Source organism: Marmota monax, unplaced genomic scaffold, assembly GCF_021218885.2.
Source record: "Marmota monax isolate L192 unplaced genomic scaffold, Marmota_monax_Labrador192_F-V1.1 WCK01_AAM20220418_F8-fsc00544, whole genome shotgun sequence".
Taxonomy (NCBI): domain Eukaryota; kingdom Metazoa; phylum Chordata; class Mammalia; order Rodentia; family Sciuridae; genus Marmota; species Marmota monax.
The window spans coordinates 188,477-206,855 of NW_026694291.1; the positions used below are offsets into that span (position 1 = coordinate 188,477).

At 44.4% G+C, this 18,379-nt stretch overlaps 1 gene segment (V, D, J or C); it reads left to right on the forward strand.

The window, feature by feature from the left end:
* Positions 1–8,485: 8,485 nt before the first annotated feature.
* LOC124108998 (immunoglobulin lambda variable 3-9-like) lies at positions 8,486–16,723 on the forward strand. The segment is given in 5 exon segments: positions 8,486–8,552; positions 8,935–9,243; positions 13,346–13,475; positions 16,301–16,365; positions 16,614–16,723. Coding segments are annotated over 5 exon segments (660 nt in total).
* Positions 16,724–18,379: the final 1,656 nt, after the last annotated feature.

Consider the following 18,379-nt stretch of genomic DNA (forward strand, 5'->3'; position numbering starts at 1 on the left):
CCTGACCCATTCTCTGCCTCCAACTCTGGGAACACAGCCACCCTGACCATCAGTGGAGTCCAGGCTGGAGAGGAGGGTGACTATTACTGTCAGGTGGGGTATAGCAATGCTGCTCACAGTGACACAGGCAGAGAGGGAAGTGAGACAAAAACCTGCCACCAGCCTGGCACCCAAGGCCCCTTCCTACCCTAGTTACCTGTCAGCAAATGGCCTGCAGCATGGAGTGGAGGAAAATTCTACTTCTATTCTTTCTCTACATTCCTTAGTTTAGAGGGGAAATCTCCTTTACCTCCCCAGGATCAGTTGATCCCATTGGAATATGAGCAAGTCATTCTTATTGACTTTAACTGACAACTCACCAAGACCCAGTGAATTCCCATTCACACAAAATGAAAATGGAGTATTAGCATTAAGGAGAATTTCACTGTGGCAGAGTCTTATTTATGGTTAAGAAGGAGAAGGACAGGGAATGGTTCCAGATTTGGAGGATGTGTCCTGGGGAGGTCTAAGGCAGGTGTGTCAAGGAAGGTTTTGAGGAGTATTCATGTAGCCAGCATTGTACTGGGTAGGGTTGCTACACACTAGGCATGGGGGATTCTTGCTGTGGGTGGTAATTATTAAATCTATTTGATAATCTCACTGTTTTCCCAGGTCAGAACCTTTTCTTCAGTGAACCCAGTTGTTACCTGGTAAATCAGTTTTCAGGAATGTTCCATAGCAAAGAATGACAGTTGACTCTCTCATCTTCCTGAGCATAAGTGTCCTGGGTCCAACAGTGATATTGGCACTGGTAACCTAAGTCCTCAGACCCTACAAAAACTCTCTGCAGGATGACAAGGACCTGTTGAGAGGAGAGCATGTGACATTCCAAGAGAAAAACAGACATGCATGTCTCTACTTAGAGGGTAGAGAAGTGCTTTATCAACCATCCCAGTACCATGGGACTCTCCAGTGGGTTAGGAATGAATATGTGAGACTCTTCCAATGGTGTCCTTGGAAAGGTTCCAGTTGGAGGAAATGTCCTTCCCAGGTACATGACTTCCTGGCTTCTCTGAGGTCTAGTGTGGCAGGAAACCTGGCCATCCCTGCTCCAATTCCTTCTCAGCAGTGTTTTCAGGTCCTTCCATCCCTCTGCAGCACCTGCTCTCATTATGCCTGCTTTTCAAGCATGATTTACCATCCTTCTGTCTCTTGCTCCAAGTCTTCCCCTCTACAAGCCCAGGGTCCATGCTCTACTCCATTGTCAGCCATGCAGAGGTCAGATCCAGAGAAGTAGCCAGAAGCTTCTCTCTTCACCAGCTTCAGAGAAGCCATTAGGGCACAAGAGCAAATACCTCTAAGGAGGTCAGCCTCCTCCACAACTAAGTAGGTGCCAGGGGACTGACCTGAGTTCCCTGAATCAACTCACTGGCTCTAGAAACATCCCAATAAAACTTCCAGGAAGCCTCAAATCCACTTCAGGATCTGATGGAACATGAGGTCATCTTGGATGCCTCCTTCTATCTAGATCTCACACCAAGTCCTACAAGACTAAAGGGCCTATATCATCCAGTGAGTATTGAACCCTTAATTCTCTTCATTACTCATATGAACTGAGAGTATCAAAGAAATGAGATTATTCCTTCATTCATTTAATCCATATATGCCAGCACAAAAAGTCTAAATTTCACAAGAATAGAGACAGTAAAGTAAAATGCAGAAAGCATTTAAAATGAGCAATCTGATATTTGAGGTTCCTGGGAAAGTACCTTCTATCTTAGGTTTTCTATTTCCCTTCACTACAGCTATTCTAAAAGGATGTACTTATGGATGAAATAATAGGGCATAGGGCAATTTTCAAAAGTGCATGGATTTTCAGTCAGGTTAAAATTGTGATTGGAGATTTGCAGATTTATCAGAAATTTGAGAGTGGCAGCTCTGGGAGAACTGCCTTGGTACATGACAGGCCTAGAAGTCAGAACTGCCTTGGAAGAGAAAGAATGAAGAATAATAACTCAAGCCTTTCAAACAGTAAGTTGTATTTCCTTGTCTGCTTCTGTTTCCTCTCTATATATCATTTTTTTTTCCTGTTTGTCCACCTGGAAGGGTTTTCAATGTCAATGACATTGCATTCCTACTAAGACTTACCAAATCAGCACATTCAGACATAAACCTTATACCAAATCTTGGTCTTCCTCAGAAACATGATTTCAGAAAGGCCAGGGTTGGCACCTGGACACCTGATGCCCCATCAATGCCTGGTTTCACAAGAGATTCTGCATTCCTCTAGTGAGAAATTTAGACTTCCTCCCAGCTCATTGTTTTCCACCCAGAAGTGATAGCCCAATCCTTGCAGATTCTATGAGAATTGATCTGTGTGTCTTACAAGATGCCTAATTTTACACAAGGGCAGTACCCCTGGATAAGGTTTTATTAACAGGGTGATGAACAGGACATGGGAACATCGATTCCCAGCTGTACAGGAAAATCCAGAGACATAGCAGAGGAAACACACCAAGAGATGAATGGGGGAACACTGGATCACTTTCCAAAAAATGGCAACCTGCTTGCTAGGTGCTGGGATGGTGGGCATGTGGAGAGACCTCCTGTTTGGCAGGTATTTCTCATCACAGAACCAGTGAATTCAAACCTCAAAGGCCTGGATTTCAAATAGCAATATTCTAGAATTCAAAAGCTAAACAAATGGAACTGTTCAGAGAAACTGCTGCCTTTTGGATACTGCTGTTGCTACCCAGCACCTACATGAAAATAGAGGGCTCAACTGTGGATGGTCAAGTAGCTTCCATCTCCTTTCACCACTGGAGCTTAAGAAGCAAGGAGAGGAGAGTGGCAGAAGCAGCAGCAGATGTTGAGGGGGCAAATGAAATCTTTGGAAAAATCATGAGGCAAAGTGAATTCTGATTGGGCTCCATTCTACATATACAGCAATGAAGATGGATTCAGAGTGTTTTAGGTTTGTAGGCACCTCCTTTGGGAGATCAGGGAGATGTACTTGAGAAAGAGACAGTCTTTTCTCATCAAATTCCCTGAGAATTTGATGCCCAGAAAAGGAGAAGTTTTTATGAGCCTAGGACAGTAGTACTCTATAGAAGAGATACGTCACTCGACTGAAGAGATCCCATCTCTGGAACTACAGATGGAAGAGCATCCTTTAACCATAAGACCTGGGAACAAGGAGAGAGCTTCTCACAGATGCCAGAAGGACAAGTCCCACCTTGTCCAGTGGGATGGATGTTCTCAATTCAAGTACGAATCAGAGAGACTCACACCACATCTATTCAGTGTCAGCTGTGATGGCCACAGCTTCCTGTAAGACTCGTGACATCACTCCACAGAAAATATCTTTTCCAGAAAGAACAGATTAGGCTGACAGGGGAATTTTTGGAAGCTTCCTTTATCATTACTCCCCATTCTTTTTTTTTTTCTTAGCAGGGTTCATAGCCTCCTAAGAGCTGACTCAGACACTCACAGTGTCAGTGACCTCCAGGTAGACAGCCAGAACTTTCTGTTCTGAAGGAATATTAGGGAATGAAAAGGCACATTGCTACCAACAAAAACCAGGCTGGCCCCTGTACTGTTCATCTATGACAACATATGGCCCCACAAACCTCTGACCAATCATTTGTCTCCAATTTGGGAATCAGGGCCAATATGACCATCAGAGGGGCTATGTTGGGGACAAAACTGACTATTTCTGTGACATAGAACATGATATTAAGTGCAACACTCCCTGTCTCACAAAAACACAGATAGATGCACAGAATAGACAAGCCCTTCCCCACCCAGGCCTGAGTCTCACTCATCCTTTGAACAATGACCATGACTTTGGTCTCCATCCACTCAGCTGGTTTCCCACTATGGCCAAGATACAGAGAAGTGTAGATGTCTATTGGAAGTGTAGTTTCCCCAAATAATTAGTTTGATCTTAAATCCAAAGTCTTGACACTTCCATAAACTGCTTTGCAGAAACTAGTTCACAGATTCCAGGATGGAAGGACTCCAGAGAGCCTGGCTACATACCAACACGCTCTTCCCTCCATTAGTGTATCAGAAGGGAAACCTGGGTTCTTACTTTCCTCTCAGAACTTGACATTAAGTTAAGACAAACAATTATGAGCCCAACATATGAAGTCCTCAGGATTAGAAGGGCTGATGTGCCCAGAAAAAAAATGTGTTTGATACAAGATCTCCCAATACCCCATGCCATTAGGCAGTACTCCAATCTCTCTTAGATGTTATAAGGACATAATCCACCTCATTCCCACAACCAAGGAGACATGTTCATGAGCCTCCCAATTATGATCACAATTAAACACTGTACAGCACAACACAGGCACATGTTTGTCATTGAAGAGATAAATTCTGGGTTGGAATGACAATTTTATGCAAAGACAAGTCATTGAAAGAGATCAGAATCTAGGAGGGTACTGTGCTGCCTACAATCCCAGTGGCTCAGGAGACTGAGGCAGGAGGATTGTGAGTTCACAGTCAGCTTCAGCAAAAGAAATATGCTAAGCAACTCAGTGAGACCCTGTCTCTAAATAAAATACATAATAGGGCTGGGGATGTGGCTCAGTGGTTGAGTGTCCCTAATTTTAATCCAAAGTTCTGAGAGAGAGAGAGAGAGAGAGAGAGAGAGAGAGAGAGAGAGAGAGAGAGAGAGAGATATCAGAAGCTAGAATAGGTGTATGACCATGGGATTTGCAAAGTCATATTTAGATTTTTCCTGCATATAAAAATGTCTTCGGAAACCTCTAATAATATTATATCCAGGCTGGATTCTTCATACATCCTAGGAGACATGATTTTGTAAGGTTACCATCAGATCTTTAAGATCATATAGATATGCCACTACAGACATTTTTAAAAAGCAAAATAAGTCTCTACGTACACCTTCCAGATTTGCATATGGACTAATGTCTAATTTGTGGAAGTTCTGGACCATACAGGAAAAAACAAACTACAAATAATTTACTGCACAAAACACCACTGACTATTAAATTTACCTACAATGGTGATAGATCCCTATTTGACATTAGATGATGTTTGTATCAAATATAGAGCCTAAATGATAATTCAGGGAAATGTTTCAGTAAATATCCATGAAATGACTGCTGTAGTTGCTTCTATTCTGGATATTTGGTCTTTGGGAATGGTACAGGAAGATGGATGCACTTCATATAGTCTGTCCAGGCCCATGTGATGGGTAGCAGCATCCCCTACATGCAACTGTCAGAAGATGCAGCTTCAGGATCCTATTATTTTGGCTGAGGATATTACCACAATCTTGCACAGCCCAGGATGACCCTAGAACATCCAGGGAACATAATTATTGGGAGTCTAGATGCTTTTACCCTTCTCATCTCTTCCCTGAGTGACATTGGAATTTTTTTTCTTTTCTATGAAGTACACTCCCCATACTCCATGCTCTCAGGTCAGGGAATGTGTGGCTTGTCAAGGAAAACATTATTGTGTCACTCACCAGACACCAGAAGACACTCAACACCTGCTCCAGGAGAGGAGGCACAGGCTCTAGCCTAAGTTCTCACCTGGCTGCATGGTGAGCACAGGGTAGAGGAGAGGAACAAGCAACTACCCTCTAGTTATATCAAGTCCCAGGTAAGCAGGGAAGTGACTGGGGAAACTACTGTGTCCTGTCTCTTCCTGCACTTGAGGTTCATAATATGCTTCTCAGATGTCATCCAACTGAGTTTATTACCTAGAAATTTCCTCATCAACAGCTCTGAATGCATTTGCCCTGCAATCAAAATCCTCCTTAGGAGTTAATAGTATCTTGGACTAAACAGGTTATAGTTTTGGTCCCCTCACATTTTCACTTTCTTCTCCCATCATCACACATCTTGTCTCTTCCCCCACTTCATGGACTCTGCTGTCCCCACACATGTTCTGTGATTTCTCATCAGTCCTGAGGTAAACTCCAGTGACACATCTGTAGATGGAGTCCCAGGCTCAGGTTATGACCCAGGCTGACTGTCCTGCTCTCTCTAATCACTGTGTTAATTATCTTCATAGCATTACCCCTGCTTGTTTCTTTCACTAACATTATTGTAGTGAATTGATTTATTTGTGCTAATTATTTTCCTAGTGGGTCATGGGATTTTTTTAAATGCAAGAATACATGTATGAAAACAGACTCATAAGCACATGGAGGCTAATTTTGTTTTTTACTTCCAAAAAAACAAAGCTCTTAGAAATAAATACTTACCTTATGAAAAAAAAATGGAGGTAAAATGTTTTCTGGATTCCTTACTCACCTATTCATTGTTGGTCCTGGGGCCTTTTTCAGATTCTCTTTCACCATCCTTACCATCTGAGCCTTCCAATTTTGTTTTAACTTGAGACCCCAGGATTGGTCTTGCAGCTCCAGCCATCCCACCTGTAGTTAAGGAGCCAAATGACACAAAAACCAATATATTTCTCTTCCTCACAAGTGCTGACTTGCACTGACAAGAAACTCTGGTCAACTGAATGTTCCATGTCATGGTTGTGTGCTATAATGTTACTAACAATATTAGTGAAATTACCATGCAGGGGTAATGATATGCAGATAATTAACATAGTGATTAGAGAGTGACATGCAGGCTGGGATATAACCTATGGCTGGGACTCTCCCTGCAGATGTGTCACTGGAGCTGCAGTCAGGACTAGTGAGAAATCACAGCACATGTGTGGGGACACCAAAGTATATGAAGTGGGGAAAGAGACTGGGTTTGTGATGATGGGAGAAGAAAGTGGCATTGTGAGGGGACCAACACAATGGTCAATGCTGCCTGCTTATCTTGGAAAAAGTGTCTGGATCTTCAAGAAAGAGAGGAGACCAAGCACAGGCTCTGGTGGGTGGGACAGACTATTAGACTGCACACTAGATGTGTCCAAAGCACAGCCTCAGCCAGAAGATGGAAACTCCTAGAGCAAAAGATGCATCATGTTCCTGCTGAATTCCCATCATGGAAGCAGGAGGAGACCATAGTGGGTCTGAAAAAGCATTGGTGTGAAGGGGCTCCTTTCTGTGTCTGTGCTTCTTATCACTCACTCACATTGACTCTGCACCTGCAACTGACACTAGGAAGAACCAGTTCCTGAGTCCAGTTTCACCCAGCACCAGGACCAGGAACCACTTCCATGAGCACTCATCATGTAAAAATCATGCAGAGATAACTCAGGTGGGTTCTGACTTTCCTCTACCAAATGCACCTGTTCATATTTTTCTGTGTAATGTGAGCCTTTCCTTCCTGGTCGTGAGAATGGTAACATCCATAGTAATAAGATGAATTTTCTCCCTTAGCCAAAGGTCGAGAAAACCTGGGCCTGAGGGGCAGGTTCTCAATCTGCACCTGGACCAAGGATGCCCTGACATACAGCAGGCAGTTTAGAGTGGCCACTAGAGGGCAGTTGAGAACCACCAAAGGAAGCCCCCTATGTATGGGCTGGGCTTGGACTTCAGGATTCAAACACACAGGAGGGTTACTAGTGACTACCCCAGATATCTAGAGAAAAAGGTGTCATTTTTCTACAATGTCGTCTTTGAAACAAGTTCAATTTTTTTTTGTTCTTCATTTCTCTCATATCTAGCTCTTCTAGAATTTTATTATTTGTTAGGTGTTTGCACAGAAAATCTTCCTGCTTTTCCTGACACCTCTTCACACCCAGCTCATCTCATTGATCTAAACTCTGGATCTGTCACACATTTCCCAAACACCAGCTCTCACCCTGGAAAGGAGATTTCACATGCAGGAAGATTAGTGACCATGACATGAGACCTGGAGGAAATGCTGAATTTTTCTCCAAGTATGGGGAATAACAATGATGTAAATATTCTTTGATGCCTGTGTCTCCTTGATCTGATCTTTGAAGAATGTCCCTGTTGATATGACAGAGGTCCAGTATTCCCCAGGCTACCATTCATGCTGAAGCTCTGTACTTCTTAGTATTGCAGGATAGGTATAGAACCTGCCTATAGCCATAAGGAGATGTGAGGCAGAGAACCCAAATCTGAATGTGACATTCACACCAAGGACAGAGAGATATAGCAACCCATTGGACCTTTAAGATACCAGGTACACTTATGGAAGAATTTGGTTGACCCACACAGCCTAGGAGCTTTATCTGGGATAGGATCCCATAGCTGATGAAACCTTGTATTGTCAATCTAACAGTTGATTTTGATGACAAAGACAGACTCAACATTACATAACCAGGCCAGCCCAGATTCCTGGCTAGAAAAAGACCTGGGATAGAGACATGGCCATGAAATTGGGAACATAAAGGAGCATTCTGTGAGCTGGTGGTAATTCTTCAGAGTTGCCCCTCCCACTCTTTGACTCCCTAGGGATGAGCCCTTCTCTGGACATCACACAGCTTCCTCCAGTAGCAGACCCAAGCTGGCCTGATTTGCATAACAGGCAGCTGTCCCCAACAAGGAAATAAGAGAGGCCAGGGTGAACACAGATCAGCCTGGGACTCCAGAAGCAGCTACAGGGACAACATGACTTGGAAGGCCCTTCTCATAAGCCTCCTGGCTCATTACACAGGTGCTGCCCCCAGGCCCCAACATACACCCCAGCCCAAGGCTCCTGTATAGCTAACCTGGCCTTAATTCTGAGCTCAACAGGGCTATGTCTTTGGTGGGCAGGATGGTGCTCAGGACATGCTGCAGGAGAGACTGTAGGCTGAAATTCCAACTCTGTGCTCTCTGGCTTGTGTGAGCCTGAGGAGGAAAGGGGTTGGGCTTGCTCATGGGTTCAAATCTGCATTCTCCAATAAGGCTCATGGCCACTATGGCTGATTTTGATGCCAGGGAATGTCCTTGGTTCTATAGATTTCCTGAAGCTCTTACAGGCTAGGGGGAAACTGGTCACCTCATGGGAAGTGTCTGTCACCATTAGTCCTCACTTTCCTTTTATTTCCCTATAGGCTCTGTAGCTTCTTATGTGCTGACTCAGCAATCGTCAGTATCTGTGACCCCAGGACAAATGGCCAGAATCACCTGTGGAGGTAACAGTATTGGCAGCTATAACGTGCACTGGTACCAGCAGAAGCCAGCACAGGCCCCTCTGCTTGTCATCTACTATGATAGCACCTGGCCCTCAGGGATCTCTGGCTCCAATTCTAGGAACACAGCCACCCTGACCATCGGAGGGGCCCAGGCTGGAGACGAGGCTGACTATTACTGTCAGGTGTGGGATATTAGTGCTGCTCACAGTGACATATCCAGACAGGGAAGTGAGAAAAAAAACCTGCCACCAGCCTGGCACCAAAGGCCTCTTTCTGCTCTGACACCCTGATAGCAGAGAGCATGCCACATGCTGTGGAGTAAGGGTACTTCCATCCCTGTCTAGATATTCCTGAGAGATGAAGGGAAGACGCCTGCACCTCCCCAGGATGAGTTGATTCCACTGGAACCTGAGCATGTCATTCTTATTGACTTGATCTGCCAGTCCCATAGGCCACAGCAAGTTATCAATTATACAAAACTGAATCTTAGTATTAGGAGAATTTCACTGTGGCAGGGTCTTATTTATAGTTACGAAGAGGAAGGTTGGGTTATGATTCTAAGTTTGGAAGATGTGTCCTGGGGAGGTTCAAAGCACATTTGCCAAGGAGGATTTTGATGTGTATTCATGTAACTAGTGTTATACTAGGTAGGGTTGGTACAAATTAGACTTGGGGGATTTTGCTTTGGGTGTTAATTATTGAACTTCTATTTGATATGGTAGCTGTTTGTTCAGGTAAGAACTATTTCTTCAGTGAACCCAGCTGTTTACCTGGGAAATCAGTTTTCAGGAATGTCCCAAAGCAAAATATTGTAGTTTACTCCCTCATCCTCCTAAGCACAAATGTCTTGTGTCCAACAGTGAAATTGACACTGGTTACCTTAGTCCTCAGCTCCAACAAACACTCTGCGAGATGAAAAGGACCAGTTGAGAGGAGAGCATGTGATAGTCCCATTAAAAAACAGACACACATGTCTTCAGGTATAGGGTAGGGAGGTATCGGGTCAACCATCTCAGTCCTGTAGGACTTGTCTCCACTGGGATAGAAATGAATATGTGAGAGTTCCCCAGTTGTGTCTTTCAGAGGGTTCCAGTTGTAGGAAATGTCCTTGACTGCCTGGGCTACTCTGAGGTCTAGCAGAGAGGAAAACCTGGCCATGCCTGCTCCAGTTCCTTTCCAACAGTGTCTTCAGGATCCTCCATCCCTCCGAAGCACCCCCTCATCATGCCTGCCTTTAATCCATGATCTTTCCTCCCTCTGTCCCCTGCTCCAAGGCTTTCCTTCTGTAAGCCCAAGGTCCCACTTCTACTACATGTCAGATTCTGCCTAGTCCAGACCCAGGGACATAGCCAGAAGCTTCTGTCCCCATCAGCTTGAGAGAAGCCTTAGGGCACCATAGCAAACAACCATGGGATGATCAGCCTCATTCACAACTAAGTAGGTGCCAGAGGACTGGCCTTAATTCACTGAAATCCACTCACTGGCTTAAGAAGCAGCCCAGTAAAACCTCCAGGAATCCCAAATCCATTCCAGTTTCTGATGGAATCTGAGGTCATCTTGGATGCCTCCTGCTGGCCACACTTCACTCCACCCAAACCTCCTACAATACTAAAGGTCCTCATTATCTGTGAATATTGAACCCTTTATCCTACTTATTACTCATGTGAACTTAAGAATTGAGTGTATCAAAAAACACAACACTTTGGTCATACAGGTGATTCTGCAACCTGTACAATCAGAAAAATGAGAAATTATACCCCATTTGATTCAAATCTATGAATTGTCAAGATCATTGTACTGTCATGTGTAACTAATAAAAAATAAAAATAAAAACAAAACACAACACCCATTTTTACATCAAAAGATGACTTTCTTCATTGCTTTAATCCATGTATGCCTGCAAAAAAAGTCTAATTTCACAAGAATAGATGCACTGACTTAAAATGTAGGGAGTGTTTCATATGAAGAATCTGATATTTGATGTTCCTTTGCTGAGTATTCTTCATAGAAACACTCTTTCTGCTTCTTATTGTCACATCCTCAAAGGTCAGGCCCTCTGTAAGGCCAGAACAAAGTGTACCTCAGTACCTTCCTGGTGTGGTGCTAGAGTCATTGGCTCCTTCTGGACAAGCTATGAAGCTGAAGTGAGTTGGGAAGGGGCCTCTTCCTCCTACTTAGGGGACGTAGTGGTGCCAGACATGGGGCCTGGAAGATCTATTCACTCCAACCATTTCCCACTAGGCTGGACCCCTCTAAACTGCTTTGGAATCATCTGGAACTGCACCAACTTTAGTACCACTCACTGATCCATGAATTTCACCTGTCTGTTTCGAGATCAAGATCCCTGCTCAGCTATGGGCTCAAGAGGCTGAGCTCTAAGGCATCTCTGGCATGGTCTGGAATCCTCTGCTGCTCCTACTACAAATGTGACAAGCCAAGACCCTGTCCCTAGACTCATTCCCACAGGATTCTGAGCCTGTCCTGACCCTGATCTCAAAGCATGGAAGCAAGTAGTGGTGGGCATCTTAGAATGAGATTTCTGTCTCCTGAAACTACATTTTCTGGGTTCTTATGAGAATCAGATTACCCCGGAAGAGGTGGCCATGAGAACCATGTCAGCCACTATTCATGAAAGAGGGGAGAAGACAAGATAACATAGAGAATCAGCAGGAGCTGGATCAGCCATGCCCAGCATAGCAGCTTTCTCATTTCCCATGTTTGACAATTGTAATCTGGGGACAGACACACGGACACCATCACCTGCAGGCTGATTTAGGCTCGTGGTGCTGGCCAGGCCATGGAGGAGTGAGCATTGAGCTGTGTGGGACACAAAGTTTGCCTCCTAGATTGGCCTTCATGCCCTCACCTCTCCCCAGGTGACCTGGCCAAATTCTCCTCCATAGAGACCCAGACCTAAGTGTAGGATATCTGGGTCATTTTACACAACTTTAAAATACTCTTCTCTGTTGTCCTAGCAATTAAGTCTTCCTGGATCTCAACTATATCTACTTTGAAATGGGAAGACTTGAATGGAGCTTTATTTTTTATCCAAATTAAATGACACAATAACAAAAAGTGTCTCATTAATTAAAAGAGACCCAGCCTGGATTTCATGGAGGGACACTATCCTTGGATTACTGTTCTTCAGGGCAAATGATTCTTTGGAAATATGGAAAATCTTCAAATATTCATTTTTCTGGGTGGTGGGAGCAGGCTTCTTGTGCAGAGAACAGAAAAGGAAGTTCCCAGTTAGAAAGTGAAGGCATACAGGGCTGATGAGCAAGTCCTCCAAATTGCACTGTAAAAGTGGTTCATGTAATAATAGTTTTAACAGAGGTGATAATGAGGAGGAGAAGGAGAAAGATGTTGATGGTGTTGGTGATATAAACATAGTTGGGCTGTGGTGCTAGAGCATCAGGAGTTCTGATGACATTGCTACTATTGCTATCAGATCAGGGAAAAGCATCAGTCTTGATTCTTATGTGTAATATAAAGGCACTAAATGCCCCTGAAGTGTGTCACAGAAGTTTCTCTGGAAAGGGCACTTTACAGAACATCTACAAGTTTATTCTGTAAGCTCTATTTTCCTATCACAATACAAGGCCCAGAGACAGCTTTTCATACTGTGACTCAGTTACAGGAATACACCAGCCTACCTCCCTGCACAACACAAATGCTGCCTATCTGTGCTGTGCTGTGCTGAGCAGGGTACAGCTGGCTCAGAGTGAGGCAACACTCTGTCCACAAAATTGCAGGTGACAGAGGCTTTTGGTGTCATCTGGAGAGAAGCATCATTTCTTGGTCTCCTCTACCAACAGATGGCAGCAAAGGTGCAGCTAAGACAGAGGCTAGAACTGTCCAGAAGACACCAAGAGGGAGGCCAGCATGGGGATCCAGGAGAGGAAAGCAATGATCAGGCATTGATTTGGAAGTCAGGAGAGTCCATCCTATGCCCTGGGCTACTATGACCACAGTCTGAGGGTTAGAATCTCATTTAAATGAGCCCAGGATAGAGTACAGAACTCATCTGAGTAAGGAAGTGGAGGAATTTGTCCCTAGGTATCAGCCATTAGGGCCAAAAATCACTAAAGAGACCAAGATGAGATCCAGGTACCTCAGAAGGGAGCTCAGTGTAAACATGGGGCTTCTACACCCATGTCCTTCCTTCCATATGGCTCCATGGGTTCCCTGCCTAATCTTATGGTGACAAAGTTCACTATCCATATGTTGTCATAGGTATTACCTACCCCTCCATGCTGGGAACTTTCAGAGATGCCTTCTGACTCATCCTTGGCCTCTCCTCCCATGTCCACTCACATTATCCTTTAAGGCTCTGTGATCATGTTCAGGTACATGTGCGGAAAGGAACACTTGGACTCCTTCCTTGGATGGAGCATGAACAACCTCTTTGAGAAGACTCTGCAGAATTCTATGGAATCTCATGTGCCTTGGGGCCTTAGGTATGACCCTTTGGATAAGTGAAAGGATCCTCTTTGCTGGAGGGACCCTTATCCACTCACCCTCCAGAGATCATCCATGTATAACTGTGACTCCCACAACCTTTAAAGACACCCTGGGGATTTCAGTTTTTTTCTCAAACAGTTCTGGCTTCTGGAACTGGTAACAAGGTTAGGTAAATCATTTTTCAAAGAGAAAAAAGTAAGAATAATTTTTTGATGCCAGTTGCTAGTCTATTGTGGAAGGGGGCTGTCATAGGAAAGAGAGAATACCATGTTGAAATGAGACTGTAACTTTGTGATAAGTCCACATATTCAGATGGTTCTTAACCAAACACAATGTGTTATATGAAATTATTTAGCAAGATTTCTAATAACAAAGTGCCGTATTCTAATGAAATGACCAGGAATGAGCCAAACAGTGTCTAGAGTCAAAGAGAGGAGAGGAGGGGGAAGTCATGGATCAGTGGTTGACCTTCTGCTGTCATGTGGCCTCAACAGCCTAAGAGGGTTCCAGATCAGCCCATGTCCAGGATCCTGGAAAGCAAATAGCCCTGCTTAGCTGGGACCAGACAAACCATAGCACAAAGAAAATAGGAAGATAGTTACTGGTCAAAATATGGAAGGTTACTGTGTTAGGTGGCCTTGGTGTGTAAGGCTGAATTTCTGCCATGAACATCTGGGGGGGGAGTTGGGGCTCTCTTTCTTCTTTATTCTTCTGTACTACCCAAATAGCTGGTTAGAATTTTAACCACAAACACTCAGTGAAGAAAGAATTTTCATAATAACCAAACACTTACTCTACCAAAGGACCTCAGAGAGACCTTGGTGAGATCAGCTGGCTGTAGATTTCAAAACACAAAGATTTGGGACATTACATACATCTAAATCCCACTCTTTTTTACCTTCTCTGTATAAGGGATCTGCCTGTATCTTGTTCCTAGGAGCAGCCCTCAAAATGCACTAAGCTGAGTCTGATTCAAATACTATGCTCAACCCAGACATAGTCTAAGTGGGGCTACTTAGAATGGATCCTTCATCCCGAGGCCCTCTCTCCTCTCTTGCAGGATCTTTGGCCTCCTAAGAGCTCACATAAATGTCTTCAGTTTCAGTGGTCCTGGAACAGACAGCCATAATTCCCTTCTCTGGAGATGCACTGCCCAAAGAATACATTCATTGGAACCAGCTTAAGCCAGATCAGACCCAAGCTTAAATGATATACAGAGTGAGCAGCCCTCAGAGATACCTGAGAGATAGGTTGACTGTAAGTAGGGGACAATAGCCACCCTGTCTGTCAACACAGCAGAAGCCAAGGATGTGGCTATTATTGTTAGTCATGGGACAGCAGTGGTACACATCTCAAAGACACACACAGGTGGGAAGTAAGATACAAATTCCTTCCCTGTCAGTGTCAATTTCTTCCAGCACCAGAAGGACTAGAAACAAAGTCTGGCTCATCTCACACAGATTGGACGAAAGTTCTTAAAGCATTTGTAATTGTGTTTCTAGTCTTTCAGAGCTAAGGTCATCCTCCCAGACCTAGGTTCTCACAGATAGCATTAACCAAGAGAGGCAGCTAGAGAAGTATTGACACTCATCACAGAGTTGGCCTAATTCTACAGGGAGTCATCCCGTTTGTGTTACTGAGAACCAGGGCCAGGAACCTGACACATAAAACCCTCTAAGCAGAACAGTCAGCTGTTAGGATGACTTTTCATTTGACTAATACACAGACTCCTCATAGTTCCAGAAGTTCTTCTTGGTAAGATGCCATGAAAGAAGCAGAGAAAATATCCCTTTCCCTGCCACAGAACTGAGGGAGAATAGTGCACTTGAAAAAGGAAGAGAGACTTCTGACAAGAGGGTCCAGGAGGCCTGGGATGAGGGAGGGAGGAGAAGATGGGTGGGGAGGCAAGGGATGGAGGGGATGAAAGGACAGCTCTGAGTCTCCTGGCAGTACTCTTGATCATCTTTCTCTCCTTGGGGAACATAGGCGAGATCTCTTAATCTCTGAATGATTGTTCCTTCATCAGAATACAGGGGAACAGTTTATGTCCAAGCATAAAGCTACTGTTGGGTTATTGCAAATGTCTGCCCAAAGGGTCTTAAAAGACACTTGTCAAAAAGACTGCCATACACTAAGGGTTCAGAATTCGTAATTCTGCATGAACTAATGATGCACTTTGGGTGCCATCTGTCCTGTGTGCAGCAGTGGGCATTGTGAGACTTGAGATGGGAACTCCTAGAAATGTTCCAGTGCAGAGGACATAATTGATTTTCTTTTAAGGATGCTGCTACCAGGTGAACTGCTCTTTCCACCTCTGACATCCACATGGCCCTTCTTCTTCTTCTTCTTTTTTTTATGATACTGGGGTTTGAACCCAGGGGCACTTAACCTCTGTGCCAAATCCCCATCTGTTTGATACTTTATTTGGAGAGAGTGTCTCATTGACATGCTTATGGCCCTGCTCATTTGCTGAGATTGGCATTGAATTCACAATGCTCCTGCCTCAGCCTCCAGTGATGCTGGGATTACAGGCATGTGCCACTGCACCAGGCCCCAGTGAGGCCCTTCTTCTGAATTTAGGATATTACCAGCACAGAGCCATTAAGCTCAGAGCTCAGACACAAATGCAGACAAATAAGCTGGGGAAGAGAACTAATTTGCATGCAATGCTCCTCCTTTCTCTAGCTACAAGAAGACAAGATAAAAGGGAGCCTTACCTAATCTAGGCCCAGCTGGGCAGCCTCAAGTCAGAGCATTTGGTAGCACCTACCCACTATGGAGTGGCTTCACTTTTACCTCCTGCTCCTTGTTTTCTCCACAGGTCAGAGCATCCCAAAGCCATCTGGGGACCCTCTCTGTATTTCCCTCCAAAGATCCCAAGGGGAGGTATTTCCATTCTTTTAAGCACTCAGTATCACCATGTCTTTGGGCCCTGCCTGTGCTGACCCACTCACCATCTCCATCTGCCTCCCTGGGAGCCTCAGCCACACTCACCTGCACCCTGAGCAGTGAGCACAGCAACTACTTCATTTTCTGGTATCTGCAGAGGCTGGGGAACAGCCCCCAGTATATAATGAAGGTGAACGGTGATGGCAGCCACAGCAAGGGGACTGGGATCTCTTATTGCTTTACAGGCTCTAGTTCTGGGGCTAATCGTTACTTAATAATTGCCAACATCCAGCCTGAGTATGAGGCTGATTATTATTGTGGAGAGAGTCATACAATTGATGGCCAGAGTGAGTAGGCCACAGTGACACAAGGGAAGGAGAAGTGGAGGCAAAACCTCTGTGTCTCCCCTCTTCCTCCTCAGTGACTTGGAGTTATAGCCCCATGTCCCTCTCCGGAACCCTGAGTCCTGTGATTTTTCTCCTTGCAAACTCCTGTATTCTGTAACTCTGCTTCAAGGACATTCCTAAGGAGAGACAACTTGGGTCATAATTTAGGTCATTTTGACAACATAATGTTAGGTTTTGTTCACCACCATCCAGTGGGGGCAATTCTGTGAGAGATGAGACCAGCCCAAGGAAAAATTTTCCTTGGGAAAATGGCTGAGCTGAGATGTTCCTGTGTCCCAGACTACCATTAGGCTTTAAGATCCATCTGTTTAAGGGACCCTGATAAAGGTTTCCATTGGTGAAAATCAAGGTTGGCTGTGAGTATGGCAGTGCCTGGTCACCACTGAGTGCAGCAGGATCCTGTCAAAACTGAGGATTGTAAACCAAGAAATGATAAATAAGGTTAACCTTAAATTAAAGATTATACCCAGTTACAGAATGGATTTGCAAACTGAGAGATACAGTTTCTGTTAGAAATCAAACAATGGAACCATCGAGGTAAAGGCAGACTGGGGTTTATAAAAGGGGGTGGGATCAACAGATGAAGCAACTTGTTTTGAACGACCCAGATCATTACAAACACAAGGTTCGTTTGGAAGACTTTGGATTTGTTATGAGGTTATGTTGTTATGAAGTTCCTTATGCTTTGTTGTTATGGGGACCTCATAGGGGGATTACAGTAAGCTGTACATCTTTTAAGAAATAATATCAGCACAAGCCTTGGGAATAGAATCTGTCAGAATCAGTAGCCTTGTGAGCAAAATTTTTCCCCCCAAAAAATGTTATTTACCAAGACACTCAATCAAATGTTTTCATCTATAAAGAAAAGGGCAATCTGTCAAATTTTGACCTCTGAGTCCCACACTTCTCAAAAGCCCTTGATTTTAAGTAAAGAGATTCTAGAACTTAAATGCTAACCCAAAGAAGCTGTTGAGGAAGTCTGCTGCTCTCTGGATGCAGCTGTAGCTTCCCAGCTCCTCCCTGAATATAGAGGGTCAATTTCAGACAGTCAAATTGCTCCCCTCTCCTGCCACCATTCACACATAAGAAGCAAGGAGAGGACAGTGGCAGAGGCAGCAGCAGGTGAGTTGGGGGGTGGGGATATTCAATCTTTGGGAAAATCATGAGGGAAAGGGAATTCTGATTGGTTTCCTTTCTATGTGTGCTGCAGTGAGGATGGATTCAGATGTTTCAGGCTTGTGAGTTCCTCCTTTGGGAGAGCTGGGAGATGGACTTCAGAAAGAGACACTCTTTCCCCATCTCTTTAACACAACCTGAAACAGGCAATGGGAACCTTCTCTTCTTTTCCCTGAGAACTTGATGTCCTGAGAAGGGGGAGGTTTTATGAGCCTAGGATAGTAGTACCCTAGAGATAAATATCCTCACATGGCCCAAGTTCACACATCTCTCATATCAGCACACCATGGAATCCTGGGAATATTAAGGGAGGTTTTAATACATGCCAGAAAGAGAAGTCCCAACTCTCCAGGGGGAAGGATGTGCTGAATTCAAGTACAACCTAGAGTAACTCACAGCACAGTTTCAGCTGTGATGGCTATGGCTTC